General features: G+C 46.1%; 7 protein-coding genes across 7 annotated transcripts; 4 read left to right on the top strand and 3 right to left on the bottom strand.

Annotated features, from left to right (window-relative positions):
• Positions 1-2,838: 2,838 nt before the first annotated feature.
• PAAG_00495 (dolichyl-phosphate beta-glucosyltransferase) lies at positions 2,839-5,101 on the top strand (the record flags this gene model as incomplete). The annotated part of the gene is made up of 4 exons (XM_002797910.2): positions 2,839-3,251; positions 3,664-3,793; positions 3,873-4,652; positions 4,757-5,101. The coding sequence occupies 4 exons, from the start codon at positions 2,839-2,841 to the stop codon at positions 5,099-5,101; spliced, it is 1,668 nt and encodes a 555-aa protein (XP_002797956.1).
• Positions 5,102-7,087: 1,986 nt separating this feature from the next.
• On the top strand, positions 7,088-8,299 carry PAAG_00494 (hypothetical protein; the record flags this gene model as incomplete). Its single annotated transcript, XM_002797909.1, has 1 exon — positions 7,088-8,299. One exon carries the CDS (start codon positions 7,088-7,090, stop codon positions 8,297-8,299), a length of 1,212 nt encoding a protein of 403 aa, XP_002797955.1.
• Positions 8,300-9,406: 1,107 nt separating this feature from the next.
• Positions 9,407-10,700, bottom strand: PAAG_00493 (autophagy-related protein 3; the record flags this gene model as incomplete). Its single annotated transcript, XM_002797908.2, has 2 exons — positions 9,407-10,022; positions 10,156-10,700. The coding sequence occupies 2 exons, from the start codon at positions 10,698-10,700 to the stop codon at positions 9,407-9,409; spliced, it is 1,161 nt and encodes a 386-aa protein (XP_002797954.1).
• A 963-nt stretch (positions 10,701-11,663) lies between these two features.
• PAAG_00492 (cyclin domain-containing protein) lies at positions 11,664-12,632 on the bottom strand (the record flags this gene model as incomplete). The annotated part of the gene is made up of 2 exons (XM_002797907.2): positions 11,664-12,305; positions 12,378-12,632. 2 exons carry the CDS (start codon positions 12,630-12,632, stop codon positions 11,664-11,666), a joined length of 897 nt encoding a protein of 298 aa, XP_002797953.1.
• Positions 12,633-13,787: 1,155 nt separating this feature from the next.
• On the top strand, positions 13,788-15,395 carry PAAG_00491 (hypothetical protein; the record flags this gene model as incomplete). The annotated part of the gene is made up of 1 exon (XM_002797906.1): positions 13,788-15,395. One exon carries the CDS (start codon positions 13,788-13,790, stop codon positions 15,393-15,395), a length of 1,608 nt encoding a protein of 535 aa, XP_002797952.1.
• Positions 15,396-16,126: 731 nt separating this feature from the next.
• Positions 16,127-16,837, bottom strand: PAAG_00490 (hypothetical protein; the record flags this gene model as incomplete). Its single annotated transcript, XM_002797905.2, has 3 exons — positions 16,127-16,340; positions 16,478-16,563; positions 16,673-16,837. The coding sequence occupies 3 exons, from the start codon at positions 16,835-16,837 to the stop codon at positions 16,127-16,129; spliced, it is 465 nt and encodes a 154-aa protein (XP_002797951.1).
• Positions 16,838-17,911: 1,074 nt separating this feature from the next.
• Positions 17,912-19,646, top strand: PAAG_00489 (hypothetical protein; the record flags this gene model as incomplete). Its single annotated transcript, XM_002797904.2, has 5 exons — positions 17,912-18,028; positions 18,101-18,178; positions 18,241-19,083; positions 19,139-19,268; positions 19,339-19,646. 5 exons carry the CDS (start codon positions 17,912-17,914, stop codon positions 19,644-19,646), a joined length of 1,476 nt encoding a protein of 491 aa, XP_002797950.1.
• Between the last annotated feature and the right edge of the window lie 824 nt (positions 19,647-20,470).

Here is a 20,470-nt window from a genome sequence, read left to right as displayed (position 1 = left end):
ACCCCCATATCAATATCACAAATCGCACAATCTGCCCCCTTACTTCACTAACGTCATTTTGTTTGTTGTAAGGCTTCCTCAATCATCCATCCCATCATGCAACCTCTTCCCCAAGAGAAATTCGGAATGCAGAAAATAAATCCCCTTCCCATTAACAAACGATTCAATTCCCACCATCTAACAACGACCACCTCCGTAAGTCTAGATCTAGTAAAAGGCCAGTCAATTCCCGACGGGCCCCTGGTTTGCCTTAGCCCTCCGGCTAATATCGTACAGTAAATGTCTGCAGCTGCATAGCATAACTAACATCTAAGGGGAAATCATGATTTGAGCATATTCTCAATAATTATTCATAAAATTACACACCCGGATATCAAATCGGATTAAATCAAACCCCTACCTAGTACGAAACAGTTCAGGAAGTGGATTGACCATCCACATTGCCTGCGTACATGTGCAATGATTTCTTGCATAATACATTTGATGTCTCTCATTAGTATATCATATAAGGAGGTTCGAATTGCATGTATGTGAAGCACAAAGATTTGCGCTCACCGCCGAAGACGATAGAACCTGTATATTTTGGGTTGCAGATTCCCGTCCCTGGAGATTATGACGAACTTGTGTGGAGCGGGCCGGGATATCTCTAATAGGATATGCTAGTGGGGATCAGGTAGCATTTTTTTTGGTTTGTTCCTTTGTATTATTATGTTGTATGAGTGCATGATTGGTCCGGTGCAAAATCCAGCTGGGATGGCAGAATCCCGCTGGTCGTGTGGAATAAAGCGGGGCGAGGTCAGCATCTGGGATTGTTTGCTTCATCTAAGTTCGGCTAGGATCAGGCTGTGGTGATATTGACTGATGAATTTGCGGAAACTAGGTAAGGAATGGACATTGTTCCAGTTTCCGTATTTATTAGTCTCTTGGATGTGAATATGCATGGCACATGGAGGAGTCAAAACTAAGATACGTAGCGATCCACAGACTGTTCGCCCCAGCCAGGTAAATATTTAATTTACGACACTGTAATGTAGGCTCCATTTTTGTCTGAAGCTTTCCATGCCTTTTGAGGGTAAAGCACATGGACAGCATAACAAGTTGTTCCAATTCCCCTTAACGGAATGAGTCACGTAACAGGGCATCGAAACGGTGCACAAAACACTAAAACACTGCTGGTATTCGGACCAGGCCCTAAACAAGGTGCAGGCCTGCTAAGAAAACAATATTTGTTAGTCCTCCATACGTTGCGATCTCGGTTCCGAGGAATCGAGTACGTGGCTCGATTGCTGACCCACCGATCCCTAAACCTTGCTAAAAGATCCATTACGAGAATCGCCTACACTAGCTGAAGCCTAAACAATGCCATTGTTCAGCGCGACAACCTCAGCGAGAAACTTTATGTGCATATGACTTGCATTGATGGCAAAGGGATGCATATTATTGCCATCCATGGCGAAACTTCTCGGCGGCTGAACCTATGCGTGGCAATATAGTTTTGTGTCATATCAATCACGTGTTATGACATGGCTGGAGGGATGGGTCCCCTGCACGGCTTGTCAAAACATCCTCGGAAGATTTGAACGTAAGTCCGAATTTGCCTGATCAAGAGCTGAAATTTCACCGCTTGGGTGGTTAAACTAGAAGGTCATATGTGATAGTTGGAGCTCTGTCTAGTCCCAATTAGTGGAAATGGTCGGGATACAGTCTTCACTTCGCATAAAAAGGATTTTGGAGAGCTCGAGTCGGCTCCACATAAGAACTGATCTTACCAACAAATTTTGCCCGAGGTACGCGTATTCACCACATGCCCCCGGTTGCCTTATGCCAAAGCCAGGAGGCGGAATTTCTCTGATAAAGGTGTGACACATTTGTCAAGCTGAAAAAGTGGGCAGAGGGCACCTAGTGAAGGTCCGGAGCACATCTGATGGGGTACATGGCCACTTGTCCATACTATTCGCCAAACACCTTCCACAGAGCCCCTACCTATCCGTGTCCCTACGTCTCGCCACAGAGGCGGGAACATAGGCTTCGCGCCTCCCACGCCATTCGCATTGGAGATAGGTCTCATGTCCTCATTTTCGAGGTTCTGCAGACGTTAAGTTGACAGGTCAAGACTCTCAAGGACCGAGGTAGAGTTGATAGGGCGGTCGTTACTCCCATACGCCCTTTAATTGGAAGCTAGGGTGTCAAAATCACCAGCTTTCTGAGCTAATGCCAGGGATTCGATGCATCTCGTCTGATGGCTACCGCCAGGCAACCACTGAAGCGCACAACTCACAGCCATTGTTTAACCCTTTATTCCACAGAACTAGACAACCCGCCGCGGTGTGATGACATAACCAGTAGGGTGTACGGGTGTGACGGTGGCGGGTAGATTCGAAAGTTGTATTCACGCAAGGGCCAGGTTGCCTTCAACACTGACGAAACAACCGTTTCTCAAAACCAAGTCGATATTGGAAACGTGGAAGCCTATTCCCGGCGGTAATCTATGCCCTTGCTGATTAGATTTCTGTAATTCAAATGGCTCGTGCGTTTCGCAAGATTAGTTCATGGGTTACATTCACTCCTAGTCACTCTGAGACGGTCAGCAAGTCTAAAACCAATGGCCAAAATAAGGCAATATGATCCTAGGGTAATAACGGAAATATCGCAACTTCTAACGAAGCACAACACTAAAAGTTATGACATCTGTCCAAGTTGGGAATATGGTCAAGGCAACAATTTGATCCTTGTAAGAGAGCTTCCTTTAACAGGTGAAATGACATCCAAGATATTATAAATTGTGAAACGGCCTGCGATCGAATCATCCTCCGGTTAAGTCATCAGGCACCACACACCATGAGGGCGCTAGAACAAAGCAGATCCGACGAAGGTCATTTGCAGAACACTGTTCCTTCAGGGAGTTTCTGGAATAGCCAATTGTCTTTCTCTAGACAACTTGAATTTTGGGAACAGGTAATTAACCTGTCTCGTAGCCTCAGGCATGAAAGTCGGTCGCAACAGAAATACTTTAACTACGCCGACACGTCGCGGAAGGTGGAAGTTGTATTAGAATGTCCTAGTGACATTAAAGCTGCTAGAGCACAGTATCATGTCTTGCAAAACCGAAAAAAGCTTCTATTCTGTGCTGGGCAATCGCCCATCGTAGAGATGAGTCCGTCAAACCCAGCCTTGTTGGGTCTGCCTCTTGGAGATGCCGTCGAGTGCTGGCTGAAAACAACTGCGATTCTCATCATCTATCAGGCTTCGCAGTAGGCCTCACCTCAGTTCAGCACTATCTGATAGCTCTGTCTGACAGCACAATAACAGTCTGATTGTTGCAGCGAGAATTGTGGAAGGCATTTGACGATTGCTGTTGGTCGGTGGTAAAGAGAATGTTGCGTGGGGTTGAAGTTGGAAGGGGTGAAAGGAAACGCGCAAGCGCTGTGGCGCCAAGCGGGAAGCTTATCTGATTTAGCTTCAAAGGACACTGTGGCTGCTTGGCTGACATACTGAAAGATGAAATAAACTACCATCTCCAACAGGTATGCGGATTACAATCCCTCGCAAACCCGAGTTCGAAGTTCAATCACCAGCTGCTTGCTACACCCTGCGTATGTAGTCCACATGGATGACTGAGCAATTGTGTTTTCTACATTTTTATCTTGGTCTATTTTGACCAAGAACGAAGCAAGCCATGGACATCGCAGCTCTGCGCGCGATCTGCGACCGATGCATACAGCTCGCCAGCAATGCTCCCCTCTCGCTATGGTTCATATTCTTGCTATCCACACTTACAGGTGCCATTCTTACCGTAGGTTTAATAACAATTAACCGTTAATCTGCTTTGCCCCCGCCCAATCTACAACGCTTTAAAACTAAATTTCGTCCAGGGATATACTCTACTTTTTATCGTAGCACCATCCCCCCGCCCTCCTCTTCCCCAAGAGAAAAACTACAAAACGATTTCTGAAGATGGATCAATTACGGAACCACTATTGCTACCTTGCTGGCAAGATAGCCAGGGAGCCTCCCCAGCAAATGATGCGAAAGCCATAGAGAAGGCGGAGTTGTTCATGTCAGTTGTTGTCCCCGCCTACAACGAAGAAGATCGACTGGGCGGGATGCTTGTAGAGGCGGTGAATTATCTTGAGAAAACATACGGAATATTGTCAGAGCAACAGCAAAGCAAGCCACTGAGTAGAGAAGAGGCAGAATCAGGAGGGACCCGTTTCCGTAAACACAACGAGAATGAAAGCATCCGTGCGGCTCCGCCATCAAAAGGTTGGGAAATCCTGATCGTATCAGACGGTTCAACCGATTCAACCGTAGCAACCGCACTGGCTTTTGCTAGAGACCATCAACTCTCCCCGCACTCGAAGAGCCACATCGGGCCCTGGACAACGGCGTCCAACGCAAAAGTTGTACCCATCCCACCAGGGTCAATTCGAGTCATCACCCTTGCGCAGAACAGAGGCAAGGGTGGCGCTGTCACGCATGGCATGAGGCATGTACGGGGCCAGTATGTGATCTTTGCAGATGCAGATGGTGCCAGTCGTTTCGATGATCTTGGGAAGCTAGTTGCAGCCTGCCAGCGGGTTGAAGATGCCTCTTCTCGCGGTATTGCAGTTGGATCTAGAGCACATCTAGTTGGCAGTGAAGCTGTTGTCAAGGTACCGCCATCTATTCCCAAATATATTCCAGATACCTTCCGCTGCCTTCCCTCCTCTCCGTTCCTGTAAATGCAACAACAGTTAACAAAACACGCGTTCACCAGCGATCCAAACTCCGCAACTTCCTCATGCACTCCTTCCACCTGATCTTACGCATCCTCACACCACCCGCAACCGCTGCCATAAAGGATACCCAGTGCGGCTTCAAGCTCTTCTCGCGCGCCTCACTACCCTATATCATACCCCACATGCACTCTGAAGGCTGGATCTTCGACGTTGAAATGCTCATGCTTGCTGAATTCTCAGGGATCCCCGTGGTCGAGGTGCCTGTGGGCTGGCGGGAGGTGAAAGGGAGCAAATTGAATGTTATATGGGATAGTTTTGGGATGGCGTGGGGGTTGGCTGTATTGCGGGCAGCTTGGGGATTTGGCGTTTATAGAATGAATTGATTGATAGATTCTCTGTCTTGCAAGGTCATCCTCTTTTAAGCTTTTTGTTTTCCAACTTTAGCTTTCTAATTTTTTGGCGTTGTGGTGGTTCATGGGATTGGTTAGGCATACCTGTATCGATTTTCACCGTCATCGGTCACTCTGCAGCTCCATTTGTACAGTACATATATATGTTGGGTGCGATCCCATCTCGGGATATGTATACCAGTGGATTGAGGAATATAGTTGAAAGTAGGTTATATTTCCCGCGAGCTCGAAAACTGCGTTTCAATTTGCGCGTCATGTACTAAGAAGCTGGTTCTAAAGATCTCTCTGTCTTAATCAAGCATACCCCAAGTCATCATAAGATATAAGATGGTTGCAGCATGATGGTATTTCTCTACCCCCGACACTTTTAAGACTGAATCGGAACAGAAGGTTATGGTCGGCTCCTCTAATGCATTCTAACTCAATCGACAAATAGTTGAACGCAATTTTGCTCCCTGAATTCACGGTGGTTAACTACCCCCGTATCCTTTCTTTCGGTCCACTGCGGCGGAGAGCTTCTAGCTCCCTCTGTCCACATCGATGATCTTGATATACCACAATCGACCACGATTTGCCCCGGCAATCACGATCCCTCTCGATTGTTCTTGATGTAGTTGTTCATAAGGACGCACCGATATACAGCCCGTTTCCACCTTGGCCATTCCAGGTAGAAAATATTTGGAGATTTCCGTGTGTTCCATTTGAGGCTTTTTGCTCAATGTGGGGAGATGATGGGATTCGATCGAGCATCATTAAAATATGGTTCCATATTGTTATCATGCCCATCTGGCACAGCTACAAAGGTGATTGCATGGATATCGAAAGAGATGTCCGATGAGTTCTGGCGAACGCTTTTAAGAATTCTGAAATTGGACAGCTCAATCTCTCACAGAAGGCTGGTCAACTGTGGGGCCATTTCCAAAGGTATATATTATCTACATTCAACGGGTCTGGTTTGAATGCCCAGGTTAAAATATCCTAAAATGTTGAGTGAGCTATGGTTCCAAGATTCCTGAGTATCAGATTGATAGTTATCATCATAACTTTGACAACCTTTGTTAGATATAAAGAGTCTAATGAATTCATGCGAGCAGAAACGATAACTGTTAAGCATCATCGATGCCATGATGTAATGACCAGAATGACTTGACCAGCAATAGCTAATAAGTGCGTAGGATTATCCACATGAATATGAAATAATTCCTTGAGAGAAGATCTCTGTATCCCGCTACGGTCTCCCGAAACACGGGTAAAAGAGGGTGGAGCCTGATGTTGGGTCCAAGGTTGCTGTTCAATCAATAGAAATGGGACATGAGATTGGTTAGAGAAGAGAAACGGTCCCATCAACAGGACCTTGGAATATGCCTCTTGTCATTCCGTGGAGGCAGAAAACTGCAGTCAACTATGTTATTGTGTATTTAAAAGAGAAGCCCCTTCAAGGCAGCAGCACATGCGTCGAATGCACGCGTCGTCTCATTCGTTACCTGCTTTTTTCTGTTAAACAATAAAGGAAAATAATAAAAAGACGTTGGGACCCTTCGAATGACTCCCAAGGTTTAAGTTAAGCAGAATGCGCCTAATTATTTAGTTTCCTAGAACCAAGGTCCCACCCAACCCCCTGACCTCCTCGGTAGCCGCCCAACGTGCTTGTTGCTCTGCTCTCGCATCAACATCCCATTTCCGGGGAAAGGAGACCGGAAAAATCCAGGAATCTTGCCGCTCTACTTCTCTAGGATGCCTTCGCGATCCCGCTTGTAACTGATGTGCCTCCCGGTGGAATCTCGGCGGGCGATTCTCGACCGACCTTGACACGTAGTTAACTATATTAATCACTTGTCCAAAACGACTAGGATATTCCTGGAGACCATACATTCCTGCCTCCTTCATATCTTGTAAGAGGTGACGACGACGTATGGTTGAAAAGCAGCAACCAACTTTCATCGAATTTCCATCCGAAGTATGGCCCAGGCTGCTGCAAAATCTGGTGGCGAAAGCCCTAAATGTTCTAAGGCCTTGTTTTCTCCCACGTCACCTCCAATGCGTCGCGCGCAATCGCTAACGGTCGGTAATTTGCCTGTGAAAAGACCCGATGGCTCCTCTGCGACACTAGGTGGGACATCGGCACACGACCCAAACTTCCGCTATTTTTTTGGGTACATCGAGCAGTCGCAGTTAGCCATTCAGAGCTTGCGAACGAGCTTCGAGCGTGAGCGAGCAGCATTTGCGGAAGAGCGAAAGCTGTGGGAGAAAGAAAGGACCATTATGAAACTTACGATTGCGGAACTGGAGAAAGGGCAGATTAAATTAGGCAGAATGGAAAAGACCCAGATGTCATCGAATCCCATTGGAATGCAGGGCCGTAAGCCGCAAGGTATCCATCATATATGGGAAGGATCAAGCCCAACTGCACATCCTACGAGAATATTTTTGGACGAGGTGGAAGAAGAGAGTCCCAAGGCCCCGACACTTCACCGCAATCACCATGATATTGGAGTACCCCCTTCCCTTGACGAAGCACTCTCCCCTCGAATGCGACCCGTCGATCGTTCCGTTGCAGTTGGAGTACCTATCGAGCTAGTCGACAGCAGTCTAGATGGAATCACTCTTAAATCTACCGCTCTCCCACCCGATGTCCTCGCAAGAGCCTCCTCGCTCTCCCCTATGTCCCTCGCATCACCACCTTCAAACGAAGCACCAGACGCCAAACACCCATTACGGATTTCACTTTCCGAATTGGGACCCCCGGAGGAAAATCTTGTCAGAGACGCGGGACATACCCCGAAGCCAATCATTGAACTGGGGCCAGAGATAAACAATGTATCAACAGAGGATAATACATTGACAGTGGAATCGCCCATTGCTCCACAGCAAACGCTCGAGGCAGAGGCGACGGCGGACTCGTACATTCCTGACGTCGATGATGACCCGGCCCTCGAAGGTCCCCTTGGCCTGAAGAATGACGAGAAGCAGGACCTAGAGTTTCTGAAGACCCTTGACCAGAAGCTATTGGATGAAGCGAGAAAGCTCACGCAACGTGGGCCCGGTTCCGATTCTAGCGAGCAAGACTGTACAGGCCCCAGTCAAGAATCGGAGCATGCAAAAACTGAGCCGGAGCCTGGGATCAAGTTTAAACATAGCACGAATTTTGGTTCGGCTTTTGGATCTTTATAATCTTTTTATGTTATTTATTAATATCTCCTCTTAGTTTTGCCGGGGGACGAAAGCCATCTTCGTATGTATCCCATCTATTTATTTATATACACAATGTACAGTATTTCTCTTTTTGGCTACCTAACGTCTGGGATGAGGTTTCTTGACAACCAGCTATAATTTCATTTATTAACCTGTCGCCCCAGTTTCTACCTTTTGCCCCGCTCGATTCCCCCATGACTGCCATTTTTGCATTTGGAATCGGGGTAACTCTTTTTTGGATATTTTTTTCGGCGATTTATCACTCTATCTACAGCCTCCGGAGTATATAAACGGAAGAAATGCTGGTAATAAAGGCACAGTAACATCAAGACTGTTAGGTCAAAGCTGTTGTCCAGATCATTTTGTCAATCTCTGCCTCTGGCTATGTATGCAAGGCATATATGGTACGCAGAATTGATTTAGTGATAAAACGGGATATAAGTCAGTCCGCTTAATAATGCAAGGGCCTCTCTTTTCAACGTTTAACTTCCTCAGCTGGCTATCAGCAACACACAAGGAATTTTCCGACGTGCTATGCTCTCCAAGCCCGTGTCGACTTTCGAATGTTACCGCAGGCGTTCAAATAGCCCTTTCCGGCCAACACTTGAGCTCTATGAATACAAGTATGGGTGGAAACCCATAACCACTTTGCACGGTGATGGGAGAAAAATACAGTTAAACACACAAGATTGGGAGAATCTTCCTTTTGATTATCAACGTATCTTGTGATATTAGTATGAAAAATTTTATTTTCAGGCGTCAGCAGTTCTCCCAACTCCTGTGAATAAAGGTCAGATGAATATAATATGTATCGTCATGGGCATATGAGAAAACTAGCAAAATATAGAAGAAATTTGCGGGAAAAGGATGAGATAGATTAATATAACGTGAGAAATAGAAGTCAAAGAATATCAAGTCCACCTAATTCTCAACCCGTGCTCCAGGCAACAAAGAAGCAAACCAAATAGTGATATCAAATGGCACAAGAATGCCGAAAAAGGCGAGCCCATCATTTTTAGTGGAAGGTCCACGTGAGTCTCATGCCAATTTCCTTGATCACCGGTGAGATAGAAGACAACTGCATTCCTAAACCCCCATCGTAAAATCATGCTCAATACCAGGCGTCACACTCGCAATAAACTTCAAGAAAACAACCAGATACTGATCCACCCGGATCGCCACGCGCTGCTCATCGTCATCATCCTCCTCCGCGCCCTCATGCTGCAGCACCTCCCACTCATCCCCCGCATTACCGCTCGGAGGCACTGCTGCGATCGGCTGCTGCTGCTGCTGCTGCTGCTGCTGCTGGTGTCCCCTAGAAATTGTCAGACGGGACGTATCATCTACCAGCCCCTCCAGTCCACTCTCAACCTTCGAGGGCATATTACGTCTCACGTCCTCAGTCGATGTAGCATCTTTGAACTTTTGGCGGCGAAGTTTCAGGGCAGCTTCCGCACGGTCGAGGAGGACTTTCATCACACTTGCATGGCGGCAGGGGTGCACACTGGCCATTTTCACACCGCCATCGAAGAAGGGGAAATCTTCTAGGGTTACTGTTTTGTCTTTGTAATCACCGACGATGTCTTCCATCATTAGGTGCGGGGCAAGAGGCTCGGAAGGGGAGAGATATCCTGAAAGATACAGGCGCGGGGTTCGGTAGTAGGTGCTGTATGTTATGTAGAGTGTGTAGGTTCGGAGGGGCCTAAGGGAATAAGTGTTAAGAGTGTTCACACTTTGCTATTGAGAGCTCCACAACATAACAACAGAGAAGGACCAAAAGAGCAGGAGAGCCAAGCCAGACAACAAAACAGAATAAAAATGCACCAAACACTTACGAATCAGTCCCCGCTTTCCCAGCCGGTTCTCTTATAATAGCCTCTGCATCATCGTCCTCTTCCTCCATATCCGGAATCTCCTCCTCATCCTCCTCTTTCTCCCCAATATTCCCTGCTTCATCAACCGTCCGCACATCCTTTATCCTCGCCGCATGACTATCCGACATCCCCCCTCCAGTTCGGAGCCAGCCCTCATCATCACCACCACCCGCAACCCCACCCCCACCACCGCCAGCACCACTCAGCCCATCAGTAACCATGACATCTTCCTGACCAGCATCGCCCGCAAAGTTATCGTCAAGTCGCCGATGGCATGGTACCCCGCGTGTCACTAGGAACTGTTTCCCGGGTGGTAGATGCGGGGCACGCTTTGCTAGTGAACTCGCATCTTCCCACGACCATGTGGGGAACTTGTATACTAGATAGTCGCCTGCGAGGACGAACTCTTCGGGTGTAATTTGGCCTGTGGAGCGGAAGGTTGAGGTGTGGGATACCGGGGCGAGACGTTCCCTCCATGTGCTCAGGGTGGAGCGGACAACGTTCATCGTTGTGAGATTCGTCAGTTTTGGTTTTGAGAAGCTTGATTATGACTGCAGTATTGGGTGGGGGAAAAAAATGAGAAAAATGCAGATTAAGTTCAAAGTGTTCAGTTGACATTTGATCAATAAATAGGTGGTTAGAGGAGGTAAAAGGCTCCAGTTTTGTTCAAACCATCGCTAAGCAGCAACTCCAACCCTGAATTATGACGCTGCGCGAGGAGAATCACGTGGACTTGAAGGGGAGCTGAGGAAGCAGGTCATCAGAGTTGGGCATCTTCGTCATATATGACAAAAATAGAGCATCAGACATCACGCATGCAGTAAATTTCGAAAGTTACTTTATTAACCTCTAATCCCCAAGATGTATTTACCTGAAAGTAGTCTACTCATTCGTCATAAATGAAATAGTAACTGTATGTTATACTTCCATTGCTGGAGTCCATGTAGACCTATTCCTGTATGTACCTTGAAGTCCTGAGAATATTGAGCTTGTAAAACGGCAGTAAATTGGTGAGCCATCCATTTGCCATCAACAGGAGTGAGGTTAACTCGAAGTCGTCAGGGGCGGGCGGCCTTTCCTCCCGAATATTTTGGCTTTAAGACCATTGATAAAAAGGCTCTCAAACCGCATGCTTGCAATAGCCATCACTGAAAGTCTTTAAACCTTAAGGATATGACCCTTATAAAAGAGTTACATCCATAAGCCTCCGAGCTTGCTGGACTTGGTGTTTCCAAAGTGCGGCTCGCCGTTGGAAGAACACTTCAACTCTCGTCACTACAACCCTTGTCAATCGTGCGTCGACGATGTGCATTGTCATAGGACCATCTACGCAGTGAACAGTTTCACAGGGGAGGCCATTATCGTAAACCTCCAAACGTAGTAGCGATTTTTCGGTGCATGCCAGTTAAATTTCCAAGCAGGAGCAGGAGCCAAAATATGATTCATGTTGCAATAGAGTCGACTCCTTTTCATTCCCCTTCTTCCAGCATTCTCCGAGTTTCCAACTCCGCCTCCACCTGATCAACAGTCAAAGGAACAGGACGCCCCTTCCATTTTTCTTTTTCCGATTTCGCGAAACCTTCCATACTTCTCATCCCAACGACCACGAAGCCCAACTCTTCTCTGTCCACGTCAAAGACTTCCCACCATTCACCATCTACCAGCTTGACACTCTCCTCCCTTGCTGCGAGGTATATCGCTGAAGCAGCCAATGCATTTGGTTGGTGAGTCAAGTATAAGAGCTGTGGAGAGAATAATGCTGCATTTAGATGCTCGAAGACTCTTTTTGACACTGCGCTGGAGGATGTTCCTAGGGTTTGCAGATACGTAAGGGCAATGGTATGAGGAAGGGTGACATGAGTATTAAACGCAAGGGTCCTGAGAACCGCGCTCTCCATTTTCATCAAAATTAGTCGCTCTGCGTGGTAGGCGCCTTCTGATACATAATAGGTCTCCGGGCTTGGCCTTTCTATGGGAGCCTGCGGGTTGACGAAATCGAGTGGGGAGGCTTCGGGGGAGAGAAGAAAAGCATAAACATTGATGATTGAACGTGGGGAAACGGGCACGAAAGATTGTTTCGCCATCAGATAGAGTGATGCTGCAGAGATATCCTGACAGATTTGTTAGCTTGTCTCCCACTCTCCATGGTCGCCTTCTCCTAGGATATTCGGGGTGCTTCGAACCTTTGAAGAATGAATAGCAAGGCTGCCGCCTTCAGAACCAACCCAGAATCTCGTAAAAGTCACAATGGCTTGTGCAATCACATCCTGCGGAAGTCTAAGAAGGATACCAGCAGCCTGCATAAGTTGAACTGTAGCATAACGAATGGACGTCTCTAAGTCGGCGGGAATCCTGTCGAGAGATGAGGACGACATTAAAAGCTGGGCAGGGGTTGCAAGTGGGTTTGAGAGTTTATCCAGAGAAGCCATGGGTGCCATTGTGAGCTTTTCTCCGCAGTCACAACGGCTGCTGTATCTATTCTTTAATCTGCTGTCGTAGATGTTTTCTAAGTCTTCAGGAGTCAAGCTTTACGCAGAAAGCAACGATTTAGGGTTTAGGGCTGCAGCCGCAAAACTTTCAATTAAAGCAGCGCCTAAGACAACCCTGGCCTAAGCCCAGAATGTTACCTAACCCTATCACATCTATGAATCTAAAAATCAAGAGAGCAATTCTTCAGAGATCTCATCATCTCGGAAATATCGAAAAGCAAAAATGGCAAGGCTAATGTCACTCAAGATTACGCAGAGCCTTCTTGATTTCTCCGGGCAAGATGGTTTATGTTTCCAGTGATATTCGAAGAGCGACAACGTGAAACAGCGAAGGCGGGCAGCACACCTGCAATAGCTCATTAAGGCTACTAAATCCATTCGAAGTGGGAGGGATCAGTATAGACCCTGAAGGGGGAAACGGTGTGTCAAGTATGACGATTTGAAAACTTCCCACCTCTGCCAAACCTGGTGGAGCCCGTTCCTGGTGGACTGGGCTGGATGCGGTGGGTACATGCTTGCTAGCCACTCAAATAAATGTCCTCAGCCTCTCAATTAATTGCCAACTCCGCGTCAGGGGGCAATGGGATCATGGAAGGGATAAAAGAGCAATTGCAGCTTTCGTCTTATTTCAACGACACAACAACGAATGTTGGTTTTGTGAGAGTGAAACACATTGTTGAACCACATTGTTGAACCTGATCGACAAAACATACATCCTGACCATGCTTATCGGTAGTTAGTTAAACCTCTTGGCAGTCTCAAGCCTCCGCTTTCGGCTTCCTCAACATTCAAGCCACCAACAAATCGACAACCCACTCTGCCTCTGCGTAACCCGGGAACATTCGGGCATTTTTCTATCTTTGCGATAGAAACGTTAGTCTCCAGTTTCTTGTGCATTGGGAGTTGTCGATGTACTTCAATAGCAGGCTTTAGGCATCATTAGTTATTTTATTCGTGCTGTGCGAAACCGTCCAATCGACATCGAGAGCGTTTGTCCCAATACGTGGTGATAGCAGGTTGGCAAATCAACACGCACTAGTTTATCGCTGTCCTTAACTTTTTGCACAAACTGCACGAACATTCTGCGGCTTCATCCTGCGTCCAATGCTCAACTCTGAATCGAAATCATCGTGTGCCTCTTCAACATTCCGCAATTTAACGTCTCCCCAGCGCGGCTCAACGAATCGACTTCCTCGTCTTGAACCATGCATTGAAACGACTGATGGAGGAACTGGCCCTCCAATAACTGCCCCCCCTACAACTCCTCCTACACTCAGATCATCTGTCAAGACCAAACCTCACTTGAGATCAGAAGAAAATTCGCCTCTACGCAGCCTAACCCACCGTCGAGCAAAAACTGAAGTTCCTTCGCTCCCATACCCTAGAACCAATCGAAACGGTAACGAAACCCTAAGTCAACTACATCATTTATCCGAAGATTGTTTAGAAGAGGTTGAGCTGGACCCAAGTGAAAAAAACTCTAGAGCTTTTAAATCAGATATTCCACGAAGGCTATTTACCGGTCTTTTCCAGGGAGTATCCTCCCCAATTCGGTTCGGGCTCATCCCGTCCTTTTACCCGAAGGAAGACGACATCGAAAATTCTCAGGGCCCCAAAGAAACCACACTAATGGCAGAATTATTTTCTTCACGGCCTCCAGGTAGGGTACAATACAGAATGAGCATGCCATCCCCTTTGAAACAAGTCAGCTCTACAGCTCGGTTATCCCTTTTTGGCACCAAAGCCAATGACTCGAAACAAGGTCAATTGCCAGAACCCGCTGAGGATGAATTTCTGAACCTCGACATCAGCTCAGTACTTTGCCCTGCGAACTCTACGGATCTTCCCACTGCGGAAGCGCTTAAAACCCTCCCACAGAATGCAGAACAAGTTATTAGGGAGCTCCATGCAGCATACAAACAGCGGACTTTTGCACTTCACGAAGCACTGGCAGAGAAGTCATCTTTGGGAGAAGAGCTAGAGGAGACACATTCACGCCTACAGAATATCAAAACTCAACTAAATAGAATGGCGGAAAAGGTACTTGAACAGGACAAAGCCATAAAAGCGATGGCAGATGAGTTTAATCTTGAGAGACAAAAGCAACAGCAAGAAGAAGAGGCGCGAAAGCGAAGTGTTGTCCTGGTCCAGGAATTAGAACCTGTCAACCAACACATCCCCAGTAGTGTCAAAGACGGGCAAGATACCATGTCTATAAGTTGCCTTAGCAAACGCTCCAGTGGGGGGGCGTTCCACAGCGACTCCGGCTTCGAATCCGGATACGAGAGTACTACTGAAAGCATATTTTCGAGTAGAAACGACGGCCTGGGATCACCCATGACCGTGGCAACGAAGACATCTAGATCCTCATCTCCTGATATCTGTCCACATACCCCTCTCCACTTCCCTTCAAGTGCTCAATTGGCTTCTCCTCAACTGGTGTCGCCGTCAAAACTTCCAACTTCCGCTCCCGCTCCAAAGTCTTCCACTTATGACAAAATCCTTAAGGGTATTTCGTCTGCAGGCTTTGGTGGTTCATTGATGAGTTCCGGTCCGTTTTCCGTGTCCAGATGCTCCAACTGCTATGGAGCCAACGCATCAGATGCTTGGGCTATTGCTAGCATTCTGAAGGAGGAAAACGGCGGGCTGAAAAATCGAATTTGGGAGATGGAAGCTGTCATTGATGAGTGTATTACTTTGGTTGGAGGATAGCATAATCGCAGTCATTGATTTGGTGGGTATTTCATAAGAGATTCTGAGGTGATAGAACTGATGACAATTGAAGAGGAGCTATGTGAGTTTAGCAATTTCTAAACGAGCGAAAGATTGGACATTTGTTAGAATTGTGTTTAGTTCCTCGGATAGTTTGTTTACATACTTTGGTCTATCTCGTTTCTTTTCATATATTCTTTCATCTCTTAAAGATCTTTCTAGTTTTCTGTATTACAATTTTATATGCCACAAGGCAGCAATCTTGCTCAACCATAAAATTCAATCATCAGGAGAGTTCCTGTATGTTAGTAGAGAAAGATTGCCGTCCAGACAATTTTATCCTTTATAATTATTGCTACTGTTCTTGAGAATGAATTTGAACCATTGCTTTAATCGATTGAGAAGAAATGACATCCCTCTCATAACCAGTCACTACATATAATAAACTATCTATTAGATCTTTCATGATACCACTTGAGCACCCTCCTTGTGCCCTCATATATCTGGCTAACATAAAACAAGTAGTTACTCCATTCCTCAAATCTCTAGCTCACACGAAACTTTGACAAATAATTGAAATTAACTCCAGGTCTATCTACACCCATTCCCTTCCAATCTATTTTAATGCGCCGTATCCCTTCAACGTAATAATTAATGAGAAACGAGCAGGAAACTAACTCTCGGGCCGCCCCGCTCTCCACCTCCTAAAACACATCCAACTGTATCCCTTCTCAGTCCTTCTCCCCAACGCCAAAGCTTTGCAGCGCATCCACATGTCGAACCCCTCTTGCCTCCGCAACCAACCCAATTAAACCCAGCCCGATATCTTTGATCTCATTGTACTCATGTAGGAGACGGATATGGCGTTGAACAATTGCGGCAGGGTCCTTGGGGATTGGCGTTTTGTCTTCACCTGCCGTTCCAGCTTTGTTGGAAGCTGGGAGGCTAAGCTGGGTTAGCAGTTCTCACCACCAAGTGTTTTAATATGCACGTGAAGTTGGAGGGCAAGCTAAAAAAAACGGGAACTGGATTGAGAAAATGCATGTTTTGGATATAGGTATGGAGGAAGGTAATTATGTTACTTCAGTTTTTCCCTAGCTTCGGAGAGAAGAGTTTCCGTCTTTGAAATTTCGGAGTTGAGAGTGGAGATTTTGGTGGAGAGGGATTTCTAAAGGGGGGGGGTTTTCCAATGGCGTTGGATTTAGCAGTGTTAGAATTCAGGACGTGTGTAATTTTCTTTTGACAGCACTGGGGAGTAACGCAGATGGTAGACTGACGATCATCTTTTCGTGCTTTTGACTGTACTGGGAGGGAGTCGCGGGCACAGCCTGATCAGGGTCGGATTTTGACACAGGGTCCGTCATGGATACTGCTGTCGTTTGCTGATTCGAAGCCGCCCGTGCTGTGCCCTTACCTTCACAACTGCATTTCCCTTGGGCCATTGGTTTTGCACCTGTCAATTGAAAAGTTAGATTGAATTCTCCATTATCCCTGAGAATATGTGTATCGGAAATATAGTGCCAGTTAATGGAGCACAAAGCACTTAGTCTGCGCAGTCTGAACAAGAGCACTCTGGGAAGATTTTAAAACAATAAACCATAACAATAAGAGACTTCTCTCCTTTAAAACGAGAATAAATGCAATGCAGTTACAGAATTCAATGTTGCAGATCTTAGATAGTTGCATTAATGGGAGAGTTAACATGGAGAAGCTTTGCAGTCACTGGGTATTGAGCAAAAGCAGGTGTACCTTACACGCTGTTATATTCAACATACATACAATGAGAATATCAGATATCACAATTTCTTCGCGACCTTCAAGGGTGAACTGTAGAAATGTCATAGAAAGAGCCAAGGGAACAATGTAACATCCGTAGCAGTGGAAACACACAACTGCTCTTATTTGCCATAATCCATAGTTACCTCGAAGATGGGTATTGGCAGGTTCGGAGGCAGCGAATCTGGAGTTAAACTGTTCTGAACTGAAAGTTCCTCCCCACAGTTATAGTTATACCTAGGTAGGTATGTATAAACGGTCGAAGCGGACGAAAGAGAATTGGCGAATAGACGTTAGCCGGTAATAATCTTGGAAAAAGGGGTCGATCTCACGTGGATCTAAGATTGAAGCCCCACAGTTACCCAAACTTGTTCGGTCCTAGTAAGTAAACACTAGCTCGTTCCAGAAGCGAGTTTCGATTAATGATTCGACAACTTCCCTACAACTTGCAAACAATCTCTACGTCTCCATGATGGTTTTCCTCATTCTTCTTCCGCGTGAATTCTGCGGATTATAGCAAGGTGGAGTCCGTGTTACTCCTCTTTGTTCTATTTCTATGGCTGTATCCGGAAGACGTGTCCGGCCTAAATTATACGGGTAAACTTTACGGATTATATACGCAGTCAACACGACGAACCGCTTTACGACAAGATACCGAAGCCGTTAATTGCAGAAATCGGCTTGTTTGGAGGTTCTCTCCTGTTTACGTATACCTTGTTGAACTATTTCCCAAATCGAGAATGTTGAGATCGATTGCTCTAGTGCAGGTTCTGCTCTGGTGCTTTAAGGGACATGCGCTTGCCCATGGTGACCATTCTAAGCTCCCGGAAGGGGAGGTGATTTCAGGGGATCCAATTGTGCGTTCTCTACACACGCCATATCCTGTATCTAGATTACCTTTTTTCTAACAAATGGTGTTCTTTTCTCAGGATGCGGTATTGTGGTTGCATATGATACTAATGACTGTTGCATTCGGGCTTATATTTCCAACTGGGATGGTCCTTGGGGTGAGTGATTTCCTTCTTTTACCGACTGCAGGATGTGACCTGACAATCACCATTGTATCTAGATTATTCGGTCCCGTTGGCACGTTCCAGTGCAGATAGTGAGCACCATTATTGCAGTTTTGGCCTACTTTATGGGTCATTTACATAAGGGGCGAACATTTTCCAAGAATATCCATGCAACCTTCGCAAATCCGTTGGTGCTCATGCTCATGGTTCAAATTATCCTGGGCGCATATCTCAAGCTTCACATATCGCGGGGAATCCATGGCAAAATACGTCTGTATGTGGTTGTGGTACACGGCGTTTTCGGCAAGCTGATGCCTGTTGTGAGTTGGGTCCAAATGCTGTTCGGCGGAATAACGGCGCTTGGATTTTGTCACGATGACCACCTCGGTCAGTGCCTTGCCCATTTTATCATGGGCAGCGCGTTTATTGCGTATGGAATACTCCTGACCATAGTCCTTTTGGTCGGACAATACTGGCTTTACCGGACTGGTAGGAGTCAAGAGTTCTTCGATTCCGTAGTTATTGCTGTTTGGGGATGCATAAACACCTTTACGGAGCACCGATGGGGGCAACCCTGGGGACATAACGATCTACAACACACGAGTATGGGTATTATCTGGTGGTGTGCTGGCCTGGTGGGAATTTGGTTAAGCAGGAAGAGAGATGGCCGACCTAAAAGAAATCTGATCCCAGGAATTGTGATCATACTCACAGGATACGCCATGTCTTCCCACCCGCAACACCTGCCCCTAAGTACCATGGTTCACACCGTTTTCGGATACACGTTGATGGCTGCGGGTGCAACGAGAATAGTGGAAATCGCATTTGTGCTGAAAGACCGCCACTCTCTTAGCCCTGATGGAACTGATCCTCACAGCTTCCAATACCTTTCTCCTTTCGTAAGTTCTTCCCGTCCCACTGTGCTTAAAGCCGCTAGAAACTAACGATTTGCAGCTGCTATATGCATCCGGATTTCTCTTCATGGGAGCGACGGAGGAACAAATGGAGTTCCTCTCAAATGTGGGCATCTCCCACGTATCCTACATTCTCATCATCTACAGTATAGCATTTCTCCTATTCCTATGTAAGTCAGGAGTTAACAAATAACACATCCCCTTTCAGGGTTCGTATACTTTACTCACCTAACTCGTTAGTTGTCAATGTACTCATCCACATCTATGCGATTCATGCATGGCCCCAAACTGCGAAATATAACGATAGAAGACCCGTCTCAGATCACAGTGTGCCAAATGGCCGTACCTCCAATTCCTTCCCAGTTAGTGGCCTTCATGCAGGTTCTAACGGCCATATTCTCAGCCAGACTCAAGCTCAACATATTCACGATGCAGAAGAATTTGAGCTGGAAGGCCTGATAGGTGCTGCGCACAAAGATCGAGATGATGGTGCGCCCATCGGTGGGGGAGCCGATTATAGAGTGGAAACCCTTGGAGGAGGACGATAGTATATGAACTATAATTTAACAACCACCAAGAGGTTGAGATGCGGTCCATCCAGACATCCTTTGAGGAGGTGGTGCTGGCTATCTTGGTCTGTATTTTTCATTTGGTATTTATACATGGAAATTCATAGCATTATTTTGTTTCCTGAGGGAATTTTTGTGCAGATACATATGTATTTGTATATTTTTCTTTATATATACTTCCCCTCCAAAATGGTTTGGTGTATTTACTTGCAGCAACTATGCAATTTTTTGAATCATCCGTAGAGTCGAGATGGGAGCAATGAGCATTATTGTCAGTTGGAGTGTTCTTATAGTTAGGTGTCCCGGTTGTGTAATTACCGATTATATATTTTATTTATTTTACGTGCGCCATAACACTCTGGCGCTTCCATTTATAAAATGAGCTTCGTCTTTTCTACTTCTCAGCTCAACTAATATTTTTTATCTATTTCATGTTTCTGCGTTTCCCTTCTCCCTTCCACTTGCCTGTTTATTTAATTATATGTAATTAATCATAGTTTTGGCGTGGAAACTATGCAGAATGGGGGACGTATTGTGTCTATATATCATTCAATCCTTTTTGTGTTGACGTCGACATAATTTTTTCAAACTTCTGACAATGCCCTCTAGTTTGACTTCTCCCCTCAGTATGCCACCCATTTTCTCTTTAACTTGAAAAACTTTCGCTTTAACTCAAGAGAATTTACAAACAGATAGCCATCCGAAACATAAACGGAACAATCAAAATGATTGTTCTCCCAAAATCCAAAACACCCCTGCATCCTGTTTGTAGTGGAGAAAAACGAAAACCTGGAATTATAGGT

The sequence above is a fragment of the Paracoccidioides lutzii genome (genome assembly GCF_000150705.2).
Source record: "Paracoccidioides lutzii Pb01 unplaced genomic scaffold supercont2.1, whole genome shotgun sequence".
NCBI classification, from domain to species: Eukaryota; Fungi; Ascomycota; class Eurotiomycetes; order Onygenales; family Ajellomycetaceae; genus Paracoccidioides; species Paracoccidioides lutzii.
Note: the sequence above shows the minus strand (reverse complement) of the source record. Positions and strands in the feature narration are given on the sequence as shown.